Source organism: Podarcis tiliguerta (assembly GCF_965153285.1).
Source record: "Podarcis tiliguerta genome assembly, chromosome: 8".
Lineage (NCBI taxonomy): Eukaryota > Metazoa > Chordata > Lepidosauria > Squamata > Lacertidae > Podarcis > Podarcis tiliguerta.
In genome coordinates, this window is record NC_139541.1 from 76163205 (window position 1) to 76182130 (window position 18926).

The window sequence follows — 18926 nt, forward strand, 5'->3', positions numbered from 1 at the left end:
ACATACTTAGTGGGAAGTAGGGCCGGGCAATATATTGATATATCGTTCAAAATTGGTTCGACATCTATATTGTAATATTGGTTTTTATAATTTTTCACCTGGAATTAGAAAATGAATCGTGATGTGTGTGTGCACGCTATGCAAAAATCACAAAGTGGGGGAAACCTTGAATTCAGCCAATGCCTCTACATAACCCCCCATCTTTATTTCAGACATTTTGATATATCATTATATCGCAAAGTTTAGCTGGTGATATTGATATATTGTGATGTTGCAAACCAAATATTGCCCAGCCTTAGGGGTGTAAGCCCTGAGATTTATGGATGAAGGGCAGTGTGCAGATTTTATTTTTATTATTATCATTATTAAATGCAACAGGATTTAATTCTGAGTGAATAGGATTGGGCTGAGCATGCTCTTTACAACACTAGACCACAAAAAGGGCATGAATGCAATCACCTTCCTCTGCAACCAGTATTGATAAGATACACTTCCTTTGAAAGTGGAAGTTCAGTTTAGGTATCATGGCTGATAGCTGTTGATCGACCTCTCTTCTCCGGATTTGCCTGATTTGTCATTTTAACCAGTAGCCATCACTGCTGAGTCTTGTGACAGTAATTCCTCAAGTTAACAATTAGACCTACAATATAAAAAAGTGGGGAAAATAAAATCCAATAGGTGCACACTGGCTAATTTCCCGCATGCAGTAATTTACACAGGTTCTACCTTGTGTAAATAAATATAAATAAATGAAATAAAATGAAGCCTAGCTTTCCTCGGCACAAAATTAGGCTTGCAATAGGTCGGGGAAATTCCTTACATGTCTTGGTTTTCAGGTGTGAAAATGGCATCGGAGAATTTTGCAGAATTGGCAAAATGTCAGGGAAAACCCGGATGCAATGGGAAAAGCTGCTCAAAAAGCTTTGAAATCACTATTTTCGGGGTAGGTTTTCCCAAAAAGGCTCAACACTTTGGGTTTGTTCCCCCAAAAAAAGCTTTACAATTTTGGTGTGTTTCTTAAAGAAAATCTCAGCAATTTTGGTGGTTTCCTAAAAAAAAATCTCAACAATTTTGCGGGTGTCAGGAATTTTACTTTTTGAAATATGGCAACCCGAACAAAATCTTCCTGGCACTCCTGCTACTAACATTTGTTATTACAGAAAGGGTGGGGGGAGGCTTGTAGATGCGTGCCTCATCTCTCTCCCAGACTCCCACCCACCACCCACCCATCTTCCAATTGCCTTCCCCCCTTAACTTCCCAAGTGCACAACTTTCCATCCCACTCCGGCCCGCGGCTCCACTCCGCGCGGCCCCTTTAACTTCCCCCTCTCTCCCCGAGCTCTGTGGGCGGAGCCGAGCCAGGCTGGGGCGGAGGGGCGGGCTCAGCGTGTCCATGGCGACGCGGCGGTGACGTGCGAGAGGGGGGCGTGGGCGTCCCGGCTCCATATGAGGCGGAGGGGGGGAAAGCGAGGGGGGCCAGAGCCCGAGTCCAACCCGGCGGCTGCAGCGCGAGGAGCCATGAAGACCCCGGCGGACGCAGGTGGGGACCGCGGGAAGGTCCCAAGCTTGGGTGGGGAGATGGGGTCCCCCGGTGGGGGAGGAGTAAAAGGGGGGGTGTCGCTTAGGGGGGGGTCGGCCGCGGCACGTGGGCTTGGAAAGTTGGAAAGATGCGGGGAAGTTTTCCCAGCAAAACGACCCCGGGAGAGTTCGGACTTTGGGGGTCCCGGAGGGGTAAAGGGGTAATCGTGCGTTATCTGTGCGCAAGAGATTCCTGGGTGAACCGAGAGGGACGGATCCTGCTCCGGAGGAGGGGAAGGAGGAAGGGGAGACGTTTCTATACAATCCTGCAAGGAGCGGCAGGGATCCACCGGGGAGCGAGGGAGGGAGACGAGGCAAGATCCGCAGCGGGCTCCGGCTCCCGTGCCTGGAGTGAAACTGCAATGGAGGTTCCTGCAGGGAAGGGAATGGTGTGCAAGCAAGTTTTTTTTTTTTTCCCTTCCCGCCCCCTCCTCCTCCTCCCGGAGTCCATCTCTGGCAGCTAATGGAGGCTACTTAACTCTTGTTTCCTGTCCATCGAGCCTCTCGGGGGAGATCCTTTCGCAGGGAGGCGGGCGAGGAGCGGGAGGCAGCCCACCCGTCTCTTCTCCGGGCTCCGCCGGAGTTTGCGAGCAGGAGCGGCGCAGGGACCTGTTGCATTTCCCTGCCCGGCTCCGTTTCGCGCGTGGCGCTGCCCGCTTGGCCTCGGGACGGAGCGCTCCAGCCGGGAGTTTCCGCTGCTGTCCTGGAATGGAGGGGGTGGGGGGCGTGAGCGGAGTTATGGGGGCGACTTTGGGGGGGTGTCGGGGCGCCCTGGGTGTTTCTCTCCCGCCCCCTCCGGCCCGCTTGTTCTGCAGTGGGTGCTGCTGGCAGACTGAGGGGGCAGGGAAATGAATGGGGGGGGGTGACTGAGGCTGTGTGGGCCCTGATTTGTGGGGGTGGAATCTGCGTGTGTGGCAATTGTGGAGGCCTCGGGCTATGTGTGTTTCTCTCCCTTTTTTCCGCTCTCTACTTCCCACCCCCAACCGTCCCACAGCCGTGGGGTTGTGGGAGTTTTTGAAACCGGATTAGCTTCGGTTTCGGATAGACTGAATCCCGGTGGGTTTTCTTTAGGGGGCTGTGGGGTGGGGTGGGGTGGGGAGATGTTGGAGAGACGTTACTCAACGCCACGTTGCCGAAACCGGATTAGACATCCATAGCCGAATGGGGTGGGATGTTTGCGTTCGCTTTGGGGAAAGGGGTGCACTTCGGAACTGGGGAAGTGGTCGGGGCGCTCTCCTCCCGTCCCATTGTCACCTTGGAAGCGATTAAAAGTGATAACACGGTAAAAAGACAAACGAGGCATGTGATTTCCTTTTCCCTGGTTACGGTGTGTGTGTGTGTGTGTTATATATTCCCCCGCAAAAAAAAAAAAATCAAAAATCAAATCTGGAGGATATTGTTGGCAAGTGGAAACGGTTCACGGCGCATCGCGGCGTGCGTGTATGTAAATACGGAGCGAGGGGAGCCCGTGAAACGGAGAAAAAGTTACAAAGCGTTCCGAACTGGAAATTCTGCGTTCGAAAAAGGAACTTTTGTTTCCGACAAACAACGTGGTGTTAAGGTGGCCTGGCGGGGATGGTCAGTGAAAGCGCGGCGGTGTGGGGGGGGTGGCCTTGCAAGTTGTGCATTAGTTGGTTTGGGGGTGGGGGGATCTCATGCCTCCTTTATCACCCTCGAACTCCCCACCACCTCAAACATAAGTAAGCCCAGGTACATGGCGGGCGGGGCCCTCTTTTACACCAGCTGGCAAATGCTACCTTAAATGTAGCTTCAGTTTTCTTGTAGCGGGTTGGGGGGGGGGGAGGTTAATCTCCAACATCAAATTCTGGACTTTAACCTCTTTATAAGGAAGGGGGGTGTCTCTGTAGAAGAATGCCCTCCCCTCCCCGCTTCTTGAAATAAAAACAAACCCCCCCCCCCAAGATTCAAAATCCGGCCTGAGTTGAATTCACTGGATTGGCGAGTGCTGGGGGAGGAATTGCTTGCCCACCTTTAAGCGGGGTACACTTAGATGTGTGTGGGAGTGTTGTCGGATCACTTTTACTAAGCTGGGCTCTTGCGGGGGGGGGTTGCCGTCTTAAAAATGGCCTTGCAGCGGTTTCCGTTTGAGGGCAAGTGGTTGGTGGACTTTGCTCCTTGAAAGGAGTTTGCGCGGGGGGGGGGGGGGAGGCGGATACGAAATAAAGCTGAGGTTGCATTAGGAGGTGGAGAAACAATTTGTTTGAAAGGGGCTTAAAAAAATCTTTTTGCATTGTGTGTGTGTGTGTGGACAGACAGCAGTTCCTTTAAATTTTATTTTTATTTTTATTTGGCAGAGGCTCTGGGGAGGGGTCAGATTCTTTCCTCTGTTCTCTTCTCTCTCACCCCCCCCCCCCTCTCCTTCCTCTCTCTCACTCTCTGGTTTTGTTCAGAGCTTCCACACCATCCCCCCCTGGCGCCACCCTCTCCCCTCCCTTCCGAGCCCGATTGTCTGTCTCCTGGAATCTTGTGTGTCTTTTTTTTTTTTTTGAAGTGCTTCTGTTCGGACTTGTCTTTAGCTCACACCTCCTCTTTTGCAGTAATCGAGGCCACTGAAAACTCTTCTCTCCCCCCCCCCTTCCCCTTAAACTCTGGGAAAGTTCTTTTCTTTGGGCGTCTGTTTAAAAAAAGAAAGAAAAAAAAAAGAAACCCTAATAATAATTCCTGGGCCTCGCCCAAGCCGCTAGGAAAATAAAATCTTGCAGCGTTAACCCCCATGTTGGAATCTTTCTCACACACAGAGCGAACGCAGATCCCAGATCTGAAAGCATTCAGATCCCAATTGCAAGGCGCTTAGTTTTTCCACCGTCTGAAAAACGCTTTTTTTAAAAAAAGACCCCATCAACTTTGTTTTTGGCGCGGGAGGGGGGGGGAGGAAAGAGGTGTCTGGCTTCGTCTTTATTGCCACCCCTCGCTGGCATGCTTCATGCAGACGGCCTCTGATGTGGCTTCTACTAGCTGAGCGTGGGCCCCCCTCCCTCCTCCCCCCTCACCCCGCTTGCCTTGCTGAAAGCCAGAGAATGGTAGACTTGTGCATGTGGCTTTAAGAAGGCTGTTAGTATTGGGGAGTGATGTAATATTAAGGGTCCCCCCCCCCCTTCTGAAGCCGGGATTGAATTCCAGCCCTTTTAGCTTCTGGCTCCGGGGATTAGTCACAGGGGTGGTGTGGTTTGGAGTGTGTAAAAGGGGGGGGGGTGCGATTTAAAGAGATATCAACTTAATTTCCAGTTTTCTTCTCTTCTCCCTCCCCCCCTCCCACTTTTCCTTCTTCTTTGCTGTCTTCCAGGAAATCCCTGAGCAAATAACCATAGAGCCCCTTCTTCAAAACAGACCATAGTTCCTTGGAGGGGAGGGGGAGGGAGGGTCTCTGTGTGGCTAGCCTTGAGTTAGTCAACCAGACAAAAGGAGGTAAAGTGTTTTTAAGATGGAGTCCCCTTTCAGCTGAGCTTTGAAATAAAACACACACACACACATGCTAGAACTCTGGCAAGCAGGAGCAGTTTCAGCCCCCCCCCCATACACACACTTTCTCTCTCTCTTAGGAAGCAGTGGAAAATAGGAAGGGGGGCGTGGAGGGCTTGGCTTGGCCAGAGGAGCCTTAAGCCAAGCCTGGGGTTGCAAACACTGTGTGCATTGTGTGTACGTTTTTCGTGCGCCTTGCTGCTCTCTCGCTGTCAGGGAAAATACCCCTAATTGCCTTCAGTTCCCCCATCTGGGGCATGTGCATGGGTCAAAGGTGTTCTCCCCCTGCCTGCCCTCTCTGGGACAGAGCTGTGGCTCCGGGCTGCCCTCCTGCCACGGATGGGTTTGTGTGGCATGGCTGGTATCCCTCACTCTCTGCCTTGGAGCCCTGCAGAGATGGGGAAACGGGGTGGGCTTCGTTTGATGAGAGAGATCTCTTGCCAGTGGGGCATCTGGGACCCATAAAAGACTGGGAGAGGTGGCTGGAAAGGGTTCGGCGGTGATGACAAACGCTCTCTCTCTCCCTGCTTAGTATGGCTTGGGTGGGTGGCAAGGACCTGCCACGAGCTCTGTGGTAGGGACGGCTGGTGTCTCGTCGTCTTCCCCCACCCAGCCAGCCAGTCCCTTGGCACAGGCCTGCCTCTGGTTCGTGCCAGAGCTGGGGGCACTGCCAGCCAACAGACGGTGGTTTTTGCCGCCAACCTCCCCGTGGGTTGGCAAAGGAGGTGGCTGAGTTGGTGGAGACATGGTGGCAACAGCCATGGGCGCAGGGTGGGTGGCAGCAGAGGACTTGTTGAAACGGTCTTGTGCCTCTTCCACTTTGGAATAATGGCGCGGGGGCGGGGGGGAGAAAACCCTCTTGGCTGTGGCGTGTTGTGGTAGGACTTGGAAGGCAAGGATAATAGGGTGGGTGTGATCCTGGGTTCCTCGGTTTGGGTGCAAATGGGACTTTTGTGAATAAAGAAGGAAGTGTGTGTGTGTGTGTGTCTGCATAACTACTTCTTTATTTTAGTAGAGGAGATAGCAACCTAAACCCTTTCCCTGGAAGATTAAATCTCTGCAGCCTGATCATTGAGAGGGAGCTTCTGGGTGGGTGTAAAATGATAAGAGGATTGTGTCTTTGAGCAATGGGGCAATGCAACAAGCACCATCCTCCAGGATCTCCCCTCTTTCTCTCTCTCCCGGCCACAGGAACAGGAATGTGCCTGGTGCGTTCCTGAGAGGGTGTTAGTTGGTGAGAATCTAAACAGCAGGACAGGGTCTGCTGGATAGGCAACTGGAGGGGAGGGGGGTGTTGGAAGAGCTTGCCCTTTTAACCGGCTGTCAGCTCTGCCAGGCTCTTCCTCTTCCTCCCCTTCTCCTGCCATAGGATCTTCCAGTTGACTTGCCCCCATAGCAGGCACCCCACACTTCATTAAGAGGAGACCAAACTTTTGCAAGAGGCCTTTCCTCTTTAGCTGACGGGACTCTATACCCCCTTCCCTCCAACCGCCCTGATCCAAAATGATTGTGCCAGCTTGGAGGTCAACCCCGGCTGCAGGATTGCCCTGCAGAGAAGAGAAGAGCGGGGTGGACCAGGAAGCCAGATTTCCTCTCCCCCCAGCCACCACCACTCACCTGAGGTCTGATGTACACAGGTGAGTTGGTTCCAGCATGCAATATCATTGGCACACACACCATTCTTTGCGCATCATTTAGCACATCAGTGGGGCCCTGTAGGTGCGTCTAGGATCCCAGCTTACATTGGATGGAGGCAGTGGCGTAGCGTGGGTTGTCAGCACCCGGGGCAAGGCAAGTAATTTGTGCCCCCTAACCCGTGGATTTGTGCCCCCTAACCCTAACCCCCAGATGTTGCGCCCGGTGCGGCCAGCCTCCCCTGCACCCCCCACGCTACACCACTGGATGGAGGTTTACAGTCCATTTGGAAGGCCACATGTTCCCTATCCCAGACTCTATTTTAGGGGCCGTGCAGATGTTCGCTAGCATCACTGACGGCCAGCCTGCACCTCGCAGCATCAGGTGCATGAGCCTGCAGTTGGGTACCACTATGCACATACACAATTTTTGTCTTGACAACGTGAACCCTGCCATTTTTCTATTTCTTCTTTTAAAAGGGTGGAGGTATAGCCCTCTCCCACAGATAAGTCCTCCTGCTATCCTGGTACATGAGGTTTCTGCTTCTTTTAATGTGTGGTGTCCATGTCTGGGAAAAGCAATCCTATGCAAAGACATTTCGGGGGAAGTTTTGCATTGCTGGGAGAAATGGCCTGATTGTCATAATCATGTGAAGGGCCCCCACCCGCCTTAAACTCCACGACGGAGGGGAGGGGGGGTTGCTCCTCCGGCTCTGTTACACCCCGGGAGGACTCCGCTGGTGGGGGTGGCGGGGGGAGTGTATCTGGTAGCACCAGCCGGAGAACAGTAGCCCATTCAGCACACTGTGTTTAGTTCTCTGCAGGCGGCTGATGTCACGGCCTTCCCCCCCCCTTTTTTTCCTCCACCGCCTTCCTAATTAGTGAGAACAGGACTGTGTGTGTGTAAGAGAGAGTTGGGGCTGACTCACATGCTGCAGCCGGGGGAGGCAAGGGGAGCAGGGCTGGCTTGTTTCTTCCCCGGCCCCCTCTTTTTCTCTCGCACCCCCCCCCCCTTCCACCCTCTTCAAACTCACAGGAACTGGGAGATGGGATGTCGTCCACCCACTCCACTGCTGGTGGAAAACAATTGGGGGGCCTGGATGGGATGCGAAACCAGGAGTCAAGCGGGGCATATAGGGATGTACCTGGAAATGGCTTCTCCCCCCCGCCCCTTCCACCAGCCCCAAACAGGTGCTACTGAGCTTGATGCTTCACAATGCACTCCTTTTGTGAAGAAGAGGGAGCAACTTGCTCCAAACTTTCTCCTCTCCCCCCCACCCCAAATGTGGCTGATATTGGGGAGAAGGGACCCCGCTGCTTTTCGAACCAAGAGTCTTGCATGGGCACCTGCTGTATCTGAAGCTGCTTTTGCGCCGGGCATCGGGGCGGGGGGTTGTTGTGCCTCCCCATGCCGCCAGTGCGTAGTTGTGGGGTGCCTGTGGCTGCCTCTCCTTGGGGTGCTGCCCAGTTCACGCTGTGCCTTTTCTCCCTTCCTCCCCGTTTATTTTTAGCCTCTTGTCTCCCTTGCTGTTGCCTGTTGCTTGGAGACTGGTACTTTGTGTGGGGGGGGGGAGCGGGGTGGTTTCTGTTTGTAAAAGGCCCTTGTGGTGCCAGGGAGCAAGGCAGCGAGGAAGATGCTCAGCTGAAATTGTGGTTGGGGGGGGTGCACAACTCTGCTTCCCCATCCCTGCCTGGACCGCACTTTAGCCCTTCCCTTTTGCCTGTCGGGGAATTCATGGGTGCCGGGGCTGTTGGGACATACAGGCAACACGGAATAGCTTTGGAGCGCCCCCCCCCCCCAGGCATGCGTCTATGGGACCCACCTCTAGCCCTCCCGCCCCCCCTCCTCTCCAGATGACATCACCACCCTAATGGCTTGGTCTGTGCGCCGAGATGCCCTTGAGCCGGCGCCCGCCCGCGTCCCCAGCCTCCATTACAGGGCCCTGAATTATTGATGGGCTCAGAGCGCCTGGGGTTTGGGAAATGGGAAACCACAGTGCCCCCCTCCTTCCCCCCCCCCCCGGCAAAGCTCAGACACCCCCCTCCCCCAAGGCATTGGGCATAGGCTCAGCAATTTCAAGCCAAGGAGATCATGATGGGTTTGGTGAGGGGGGGGGGCGGAGAGAAAAGCGAAGAAGGTTGTGGGGTGCTGGTCTCCCTACAACCACCCATATATACTCGTTGCTGCATGAGGGAGTTCAACTGCTTTCTCTGTATGGATTTGGTGTGCCAGGCATGCCCTACTGACCCGTACACAAGAGAGTGGCATTGCCCTTGGAGCTGAGGCTGCTGGACCCAGGACCTGGGAAACCTGGGTTCAAATACCCCCACCCAGTCTGTTCGCTGGGCTGAGCTACCTCACAGGGCTGTTGGGAGGGCTTGCCTACAACCCTGTGAGTCTTGTTGACGAAAGGAAAGATGGGATGTAAATACGTTTTAAACCAAACGGTGGGTTTGTGTGGCACTGAGTTTGTGAGGCGCGCAGAGGTTGGAGCATGTCCAAACTGGAAGAGCCCCCAGGATCCTTTAGGGAGAGCTCCCCCCCCAAAAAAAAAAATCGCTTTAACTTGTGGGTGATGGGTGCACCCCTTCTGTTCCTCGGGCCTAGTGGGAGGCCCCATTCCCTGCAGGGCCAGCATGGAAACAGCCCTATTGTTTTCCCTTCCGACTTCCTGTTTATGAGAGAGCAGCAGCTAAAATTTGGTGAGGTGGGTGGGAACAGGCGTGTTATCCCCCCCCCATGCCAGGATGTGTCAGAAACAAGTCTGGGGGGTGTTTGGGGACCCTTGCCTACATCCCACCCTCCTCAAAAAAGTTTTGACCCTTGGTGCTGCCAACACAGGCCTACTACTAGTCTTTGGCCTTGGGTGTGCTTCTGACGTCCTCTTGTGTTTTCCAGGCGCGCCCCCCCTTGCAGCAGCAGCCCCACAGCCACCCCCCTCCCCAGGAATGCTCTGGGGCTGGGCTAGGCTGCTGCCTCGTGGCTGGAAAAAAGGGCCCCTTGTCTGGGAGCTGCTGACCTCAGCCACTAACCATCCCCCCCTTGCCCAGTGAGAACATGGCACAAAGAGCCTTCCTTCCCCCCTTTCTCCTCCCCCCCCCTTTTAAACATGTTGATGCTTCCCTCTCTCTCTGTGCCATAATGGGGCTGATTCTTCACAGAGTTGCTGAGCTGCACCCCTTAGGTCTCCTCCCCCCCCCCTTTCGCTCAGTGTGTGTTTTGCTCTCCGGGTGGAGATTGTTGTGCAGGTATGGGTCCCCGGGGCAGGACTCTGTAAGTTTGCTGATGGAGGCCGCCAGCTCTGGCTTCTTCGCACCCCCCCTCCCTCCCAGGTAGAGGGAGGCTTAACATCAAGAGGCAAGCCTGGGCTGTTCCTCCCTCCCACCCACGCTTGGAGGAGGATCTGGTTGGGACCCAGCCTGGAAGTCGCAAGGCGGCTTGGCCGGCCTCCCAGCCTCCTGGCTGCACAAGAGGAGAGGCGGCGGCGGCAGCAGCAGCAGCCGCCGGTTTCCTGTTTTTCCCCTCCCTGTGTGTGCGCTGGGGGGGGGGTGGCAGGGAGGGGAGAGAAATCCATGCGCCTCGTAGTTTCATCCTGCGGGGAGATGGGCCGGCAGAGTCCTGAACTTCCAGCCCTCCCTTGGCTGTAACCACTGTGCCCTACTGCCAGCACTTACCGATGGGATGCGGGAAGCGGGTCAGAGTATGGGAAATGGCAGTACCTTTGTTCCAAGTCTCCCCCTCCTCCTCCTCCTCTTTTTTAACAGGAAAATTATTTGCTTCTCTCTTCTCTCTCCCCCCCTCCCCACCCCGCGCAACCTGGCTGCTGCCTCCTCTATCCCGAGCTGGCTAACTCTACTTTTCTCATTGCCAGGGTTCGCCTTCCCAGACTGGGCCTACAAGCCAGAGTCGAGCCCCGGCTCGCGCCAAATCCAGCTGTGGCATTTCATCCTGGAGCTTCTGCGCAAAGAGGAATATCATGATGTCATCGCCTGGCAGGGGGACTACGGCGAGTTTGTCATCAAGGACCCGGACGAGGTGGCTCGCCTCTGGGGGGTGCGGAAGTGCAAGCCCCAGATGAACTACGACAAGCTGAGCCGGGCCCTGAGGTGAGTCGGGGGGGCGGGAGCTGGCAGAAAAGGGTGCTGGAAAAAGAAACCCCTACCCTCCTGGGCTGTGCTGTTCGAACCTGGCTGTGTTTTTCACGCCTGTGCAACTGCTGTGTAAACCCTGGGAAACCAATATATGGAGTGGAAACCTGTATCCCGAGACTGCAGCCTTTTTTATTTTCTAAACATTGCATGGTGCTAGTCCTTAACGGCTCCAGAAACAGCTTGGCAGCACCTGGTTATATCCAGAAACAGGGATGAGCGAACAGAGGGGAAGACTCCAGAGTTCATTGTCTGCCTCCCACTTCATTTGTGAACACACTTCTCTGCTTAATCCTTTCCCCTGTCTGACCACAGATACACTATTTTCTGAATCTTCAGAGCAGAATGAATTGCGGAAGCCGTCAAATGTTGCCTACTTCATTCTGAGTTTATTTTTTGCTTTAGTTGGTGCATAATACATAATTTTAAATAAACCATAAAATTATAGGGTTGGAAAGGGATCTTGAAGGTCATTTAGTCCAACCCCCTGCAGTGCAGGAATCTCTCATTCATCTTGGGGCACAAACGCACAACCCTAGTGCTAATCACGCAAGCTCCCAGTTCTCTGCTTTGTTCCGCTCACCTGTGCAAAAGAAGCTCGGCTCAAAATGTGTGGCACGCATGTGAAACCGCACGAGCCCATTGTGCCTGGCCATAGTATTGCTTTTGGAACGGTGCCTCACAACGGTCCTGTGAGGTAGGCCTCTCTTGCTCCTCCCTGAGAGACGAGTCGTCTCATCACCCCAAATCCACAGGCTCAGGTTTGCACTGGTTCTGTGCATCTAAATGGAAGACCTCTGGCTTTGTAATGCTTCTGTGGGGAACCTTTGGCCCTCCAGATTTTGCTGAGCTCCAGTGCTCGTCACCCCCTGGCCGTTGACTGGGCTTGCTAGGCTGATGGGAATTGTAGTTCAGCGACATCTGGCAGGCCAAAGGTTCCTCCCCATGCCTGATAACAGTGATTTGCATATAGTCCTGCCGGGAGGTTCCATCACTTTTGCAGAGGGATGGCTGCAGAGCAGAGGGTGCCAGATTCAGTCTGATTCGGAAGCAGGTGATGAGGAAAGACCTCTGCTGGAGAACGGCTGCCGTTCAGAGCAGGTTGCGCTGGGCAAGATGGCCAAAGTCCAACATGGTACAAGGCAGCTCTTTGCGTTTCATCGGACCAGAGCTGCAAGCCGGAATGATGACCATTTTGGAGTCTGTACAGTTAGTAGCCAGAAAGAGACCTTCACGCCGTATATTTAAAACTATGATACCACTTCCTGCAAAGAATTCTGGGAGGTGTAGTTTGTTAAGGATGCTGAGAGTGGCCAGGATACCCTCTGTTCCCCTCCCAGTACTACAGTTCCCAGAGTTCCCTGTGAAGAGAGATTGACTGATAAAGCATTCTTGAGAATTGTAGCAGCTTAGCTCTGTGTGTGTGTGTGTGTGTGTGTGTGTGGTGGGGGAGGTTGATAAATCACTGTCTCCCCACCTCCGGTACCCACCTATGCAACGGGGAACATAACCTCACAGCAGGAAATAATATGCATGCTTGTGGGAGATGACAACTCCAAAGAGACAAATAGAACAGAGGTTTCACTCTTGAGCTGACAGCAAGTAAGGGGCTTAAATCTGTTTCCGCCTCCTGTGGGGTGGTGAAAATGAAGCTTTATGAATGTTCTCTAGCCATCACCTGGAGGAGATGGGTAACCCAGGCATCCAAGCAAGTGATAAATTTCTTGTTCCACCATGAGGTCTAGAAACTTGTCTGTTGTTAACAGGTTGTGCTTAATAGGTGCCCAGGCCGCAAAAAAACTCAAATCTGCTCTGAGTGTGGAGGAACCACAGAACTGCCCACCAAGTATTCAGTGTCTGAAGAGTTTCTGTAGTGGGTGTTCAGCGGGGCTTGTGAGTCACTGACCCTCTCCTCCTCCTGCGCCTTGTCCTCCTTCAGGTACTACTACAACAAGCGGATCCTACACAAGACCAAGGGCAAACGTTTCACCTACAAGTTCAACTTCAACAAGTTGGTGCTGGTCAACTATCCGTTCATTGACATGGGCATGGCAGGTGAGTTGGGGGGGGGGACAAAGAAACCAAAAGTTTAAACCAGGTGGGGGGAACCTTTGGCCTTCCAGATGTTGTGGAGCTACAGCTCCCATAAGCCCTAACCATCGGGAGTCCATGGGCCAAGGATAATGTTGGGAGTTGTAGTTGGGCACCATCTGGAGGGCCCAAAGGTTCCTTTCACCTGGCTCGAGCGGAGGATTTCATTAGAGGAATGCGCATGTCAACTTGTGAAAGTGATGGGTTGTTGTTTTTTGCAAAGATTTGGGGTGCTGCCTTGGTGTACGAACAAAGCACCCCTCCCCTATATGGTGGTGTCTACACATAGAAAGGCATAATGTAGAATCTAAATCAGTCCCTGATGTTCCTACGTAAAAGCTTTTGGGGGCTGTGCTACAGCTGATAGAAATTGAAGCCCGAAACATCAGTGGATGTGCTGTGAAGAAGCCAGAATGAATTGCGCAACTTTTGGGGGCTGCCACCAAGAAGACCCTCTCCTGGGCCACCACTATCACCCAAACTTCTGAGGGAGGTGGAAGATTGGCTGATGTAAGGGGGCATGTAAGGGGGAGAGGGAGGTTGTCTTTCAGGTACTGTACTAAGATAGCTCAGTTGGTTAGAGCAGGGTGCTGATGACTCCGAGGTTGCAGGTTCGATCCCTGTATGGGGCAGCTGAATTGCAGGGGGTTGGAATAGCAGATCAGCAGGCTCCTTTCCAACTCTACAATTCTATAAGTCAATCAAGGCTTTATACACAAATGGTGGGCACCTTGAATTAGGCCTGGAAACGGAACAGCTAGCCGATACTGGATATGTACATGCTAGAATTTTATGTTGTCAACTGCCCTGAAATCTATGGAAGAAGGGTGGTATGCAAATTTAATTTAATAATACAGTGGTGCCCCGCAAGACGAATGCCTCGCAAGACGGAAAACCCGCAAGACGAAAGGGTTTTCCGTCTGCAGAGGCGCTTCGCAAGACGAATTTCCCTATGGGCTTGCTTCGCAAGACGAAAATTGATGAAAAATTTTGAGTTTTGTTTTTTTTTGCTCCAAAACCCCTTTTTCTGAAACGCTAAGCTGCTAAAAGCATTTTAGCAGCAAAACCGCTAATCCCTTAAGCCTTAAAAAGCCGTTTTTAGCCCTTAAATTGCCAATAACACTAACAGCGCTAATCTGTCAATGGGCTTGCTTCGCAAGACGAAAAAACCGCAAGACGAAAAGACTCGCGGAACGGATTCTTTTCGTCTTACAAGGCACCACTGTAATAATAGAATTTTGGAGGGATGTGATAGAAGACAGAAGGAAAGTGGGGATAGGACTGGGTCAATATTGTCTACTTCCTCCTTCCTCCTCCCGTATGTTGGATCTCCCTAACTTCTCTTCGTTTCCGCAGGCGGGGCTGTGCCCCAGAGCGCCCCTCCCGTGCCGTCTGGCGGCTCCCACTTCCGCTTCCCCCCCTCGACACCGTCCGACGTGCTGTCTCCTGCCGAAGACCTGCGCTCGCCGGGCGTCTTCTCGGCCGTGGCGCGCCGCCTGGCGCGGGGCTCGGTCAGCGACTGCAGCGACGGCACCTCTGCCAACTCGGAGGTGGAGGAGTCCCTGGCTGAGGAGCAGCGTCGCGGCGGCGGGGAGCCCGGAAGCTTCCGGGGCCCCCCGGTGCCCGGCCACGGCCGCTTGACCCATGACGGCCTCTTCCGGGTCTACCCGCGCCCACGGGTCCCCGAGCCCCTCAGCCCTTTTCCTGTGTCTCCCATGGCCGGGCCGGCGGGCCTCCTGCCCCCTCAGCTGTCCCCGGCTCTCCCCCTCACGCCCACGCACATGAACTACACCCCTTCGCCCACCCTCAGCCCCATGTACCCTGGCGGCTCCCACTTCTCCTTCAACCCAGAGGACATGAAGCGCTATCTCCAGGCCCACACTCAGAGTGTGTACAACTACCACCTCAGCCCCAGGGCCTTCCTCCACTACCCAAACATCGTCATCCCGCAGCCCCAGCGCCTCGAGAAACCGCCCCTGCCGCCGCCACCGCCACCGCAGGCCGAAGAGCCGCCTTCCCCTTTCAAGTTCAAGCTGCAGCCGCCGCCGTTGGGGCGCCGCAACCGCGACAAGCAGCAGCCCCCCGGCCTGCCCCCGGGAGAGTCCAGCAGCGGCATGCCATCCTCCTCCTCCTCTTCTTCCTCCTCTGCCTCTACATCTGGGGCGGAGCCTCCTCTGCTGCCCCAGATCAAGGTGGAGCCCATCTCTGAGGGTGAGTCGGAGGAGGACCTGACTGTCGAGGTGACCGACATCAGCGAAGACGACGAGGATGTCTTCAAGGCTCCTCTCGTGCCTCTGGAAAAGCTGGAAGAGGAGGAGGAGACCCCGGCGGCCGCAATGGCGGCTGTGCCCCCCGCCTCCCGCGCCGGGGAGAGCGGCAAATGCATCCCTCTGAAGCTGCGCTTCAAGCGCCGCTGGAGTGAGGACCAGAAGCTGGAAGCGGGTGCGGGGGCCGAAGAAACGGATGACAAGAAGGTGAAGGGGGAAGACGACGCCGGTAGCCACGGGGACGGGGTGGGCGGCCGGCGGATCAGCACTGAGCTGCAGCGGGCCACGGCCGAGCTGACCCTGGAGAACCGGGATTCCTAGAGCTGGGATGCGCAGCCCCCCCGCGGCTCCCTCCCCAGGACAGACGGACAAAATGGGCAGGTGGGGGAAGAAGGGGGGGCTGGTTTTGCTGCCTTAACTCAGAGATTATCTTTTTACCTTTTGTCAGTTTCCCTTCTCTCCACCCCCTCCGCCCCCTGTTTATTCCGGAAACTCTGTAAATTTTATTATTATTTCTTATCTGGAAGCCAGACGAAAAGGAAAAAAAAAAAGGAGGAAAGAAAAAGAATTAGGGGGCGGGGCGGAAAAAAATATTGAACAGTTTTTACGTGTCTATATACATATATAAATATATATATATAAACTCTTTGCGGGGAGGGGGGATTTCTAAAAAAATTAATATGCTGGGACGACTTTTAAGGGTTCTCTTTATTCCTGTTCAACCCCCTTTCCCTTAAAATCCTTTAAGGTTATATAGTCCAAGGCCTTTTTTAAAAAAAGAAAACCCCACAGGAATGAGTAGGGTTTTTTATTTTTTAAAAGAACGAAAGCTCATAATTTAGGTTTTGCCTTCACGGGGTTTTTTAAGGGGTGGTCTTATTAAAAGAACCCACCTCCCCGATATTTTCCTTCTCTCCCCCCCCCCCCTTGCGATTGGCAAGTTTTAAGCACAATACACTTTTTAATCCTCCAGGGGATTGAGAAGAGAATTAGCCATATTTCTCACGCATCTCACTCCATTTTAATAGCGCCCAAGAAGTGGGGTACGGGGTAATTAATATCCCCTTCTAACTCATACTATGTAGAAGTGATGTACCTTTTAAAAAATAAAATACACCCCCCTCAACTACACTCTTCCCCTGCCCCACCAAAAAAACACAGAAACCAACCTCATTTGCCTGAGGGTCCTAGGGCAGAGAGTGTTGGACTGCTCTGGAGTCTCGCTCCGGAGCATCATCTTAATCTCTTCCCCCAGCCCATCTCTCCTATGAATAGTAAGCTGGTATATTTGTGAAACCTTGGGATCCAGAATAATGACAGAAGAGGGATTTCCACCCACCCACCCGCCCCTCCAAAGAAACTCCTTCATAATCCATTGCTTTATGTAACCAAAAATGAAATAGTGGGCTTGGTCACAGTGAGCCACCCTCTCTGCCTGTCCCACTGTGGTCTTGGGTGGGTGGGATTTCAAAGGGGTTTTTAAGTGCCTGTTGCAAGTGCTTTTTCCGAGAGAGTGGGCACTCCTATTTCTTTTTTTTCTCCCAACCCTACTTTTCCAATACTCTTTGTCCCACGAAACCCCCCTCCCTTCCTCTCTCCACGCCTCTTCCCCCACCCCCAAATTAAGGCACTGTTTCGCCCCCTCGCTGAATAAATCCCTCCTCGAGAGGGAGGGCCCGGAAGCTGCCCCACCTCCCCCTTTCTGTCAAAGAGGGAGATTTGGAGCCAGGGGGGTGACTGCAGGATGACAGTGCCTTGCAAAAAAAACACAAAAAAACAACAAAGCAGGGATCTTTTCCCCCCAAACAAAACACTTGTGTACCTCCAAATTGCGCCCCAAACCCAAGCAGGCATACCCGCCTTTGTTTTCGGCTACCCCGCATTCAAGCAGGAAAGAGACTTTTCCCAGTTCCCAGCAGGAGAGAGAAATGTTGTCTGTTGTTTTTTCTGCATCCAGACAAAAAAGGAAAACACCACCACTCAAAACGGGTTTTGGAAGGGTGTTGTTAGCCCGGAAGGCTAGGTCTTCGATCATAACCTGCTGTTTGTAGGGTGGACATAACGAGGCATCATGCTAAAGGGTGTTTTTTTTTATACAGCCTTATTCAAATTCTTGTACATATCAAGGAAATGGGGGTGTCTCATTTTAAGAATGTAAAAACAAAACAAAAAAAAAACACCAATAAAAAAGGGTTTTGAGATTTCATAACTTTGTGCTCCCTTAGAAAAAGAAAAGAAAACTGCTTGGTGAATCTTGGAAAGTTACTGTTTAATGCATTGCTCTTGATTTGAGTACATTGCTATAAAGTTTCCCTAAAAAGTGGTTCTGCATTGACTGCAAGTTCTCTACCAAGAACATCTGAATTCTTCCACATGAAGCTTAATAGTGGAAGCTTATTTCTCCACCTCTAGCTTCTAAGAGTGGGGGGATTATTGCCCATGGATTTACAAGCAGAGTTTGGTAGACCTATTCGAGATGATAAAAACTGAGATTCTTGAAAAGGTAAAATTCCAGACTATGCTGCTATAGATGCATATAGGTAAAGTGACCCGTGACCATTAGGTCCAGTCGTGGCCGACTCTGGGGTTGCGGCGCTCATCTTGCTTTACTGGCCGAGGGAGCCGGCGTACAGCTTCCGGGTCATGTGGCCAGCAGGACTAAGCTGCTTCTGGCGAGCCAGAGCAGCGCACAGAAACGCCGTTTACCTTCCCGCCAGAGTGGTACCTATTTATCTACTTGCACCTTGATGTGCTTTTGAACAGCTAGGTTGGCAGGAGCAGGGACCGAGCAACGGGAGCTCACCCCGTCACGGGGATTCGAACTGCTGACCTTCTGATCAGCAAGTCCTAGGCTCTGTGGTTTAACCCACAGCGTCACCCGCATCCCTTATAGATGCATATATGACTCCGCTTAGAACATGGTAGGGGTGAGGATTCTGTGGCCCTCCAGACATTGCTGGACTCCCAACACCCATTAGCCTGAGCGAGGATGGTCAATATTCTGATTAAAGATAATGCATAGAATTTCTAGGATGAGATTTCTCCTTTCTTCAAACTCTTCAAGGCTGATGAAAAACTTCTCTTTCACATTTCCCTTTCCTATCTTAACCTGAATATCGAACGTGCTTTGCAAGGAGCCCTTGGCTTGCTTGCTTGCCGCCCCACATTTCCATTCTGTGAGTGGAAACCTGTGGAGAATCGTTTTAAAGGATCCCTTCTAGGGTTGTGCCTAGTGTTCCAAGGTCGCAAAATTGCAGATAATCCCGTTGCAAAGAGCTAATCTTGAGGGGTAGGTTTTGCGGCTATATATTTCCCACAGAGACACTGCTGATCCACAGGAGCAGCCCTGTTATATCATAGACAACACTGGTTGAATATGCACGCTTGGAAAATGCTCAGCGCTGTGATAAGTGGCATGGGGATCATCGTATACTCCAGAGTTATAAACAGGGATGCTGGCAAGGCCTAGCAGACCTTCCTGTAGCTCTGGATGAATCCAAGTGGTCCTAGGACAGTCCTTTGCGGTGGAAGACAGGACAGTACTGTAGTAAGCAAGCTGTCCATCAAAGAACCATGGACAGTATCTGAGACACGGATTCCATTAGCACAAGGATTCCACAAAATTGTCGAGTTTGAAGGGACCCAAATTTGCTCCAGAGGATTGAGGGAAACCCCAGAACAGTACAAAAGGAAAAGGGAGGAGGTTCTGTTGCACAAGTGTAAATCC

General features: G+C 52.8%; 1 protein-coding gene and 1 long non-coding RNA gene across 7 annotated transcripts in view; one reads left to right on the top strand and one right to left on the bottom strand.

Moving 5' to 3' along the window:
• Window positions 1–17408, top strand: part of ERF (ETS2 repressor factor) — a 39685-nt gene extending 22277 nt beyond the window's left edge. For 2 of the 6 annotated variants that reach the window (XM_083455397.1, XM_083455399.1), the window contains exons 3-5: window positions 10565–10799; window positions 12781–12896; window positions 14289–17408. In XM_083455397.1, the coding sequence (XP_083311523.1) occupies window positions 10565–10799; window positions 12781–12896; window positions 14289–15520 (1583 nt within the window). In that variant the 3' untranslated portion in view covers window positions 15521–17408. Of the gene's footprint in view, window positions 1–1416; window positions 1541–4552; window positions 6696–10159; window positions 10394–10564; window positions 10800–12780; window positions 12897–14288 lie in introns of those variants that run through there. The other 4 variants (XM_083455398.1, XM_083455402.1, XM_083455400.1 and 1 more) reach the window with 4 other exon arrangements.
• On the bottom strand, window positions 15863–17915 carry LOC310684833. The gene is made up of 2 exons (XR_014514847.1): window positions 16357–17915; window positions 15863–16276 (listed from the first exon to the last, which is right to left on the bottom strand). It is a non-coding gene; the product is annotated as an uncharacterized lncRNA (long non-coding RNA).
• Window positions 17916–18926: the final 1011 nt, after the last annotated feature.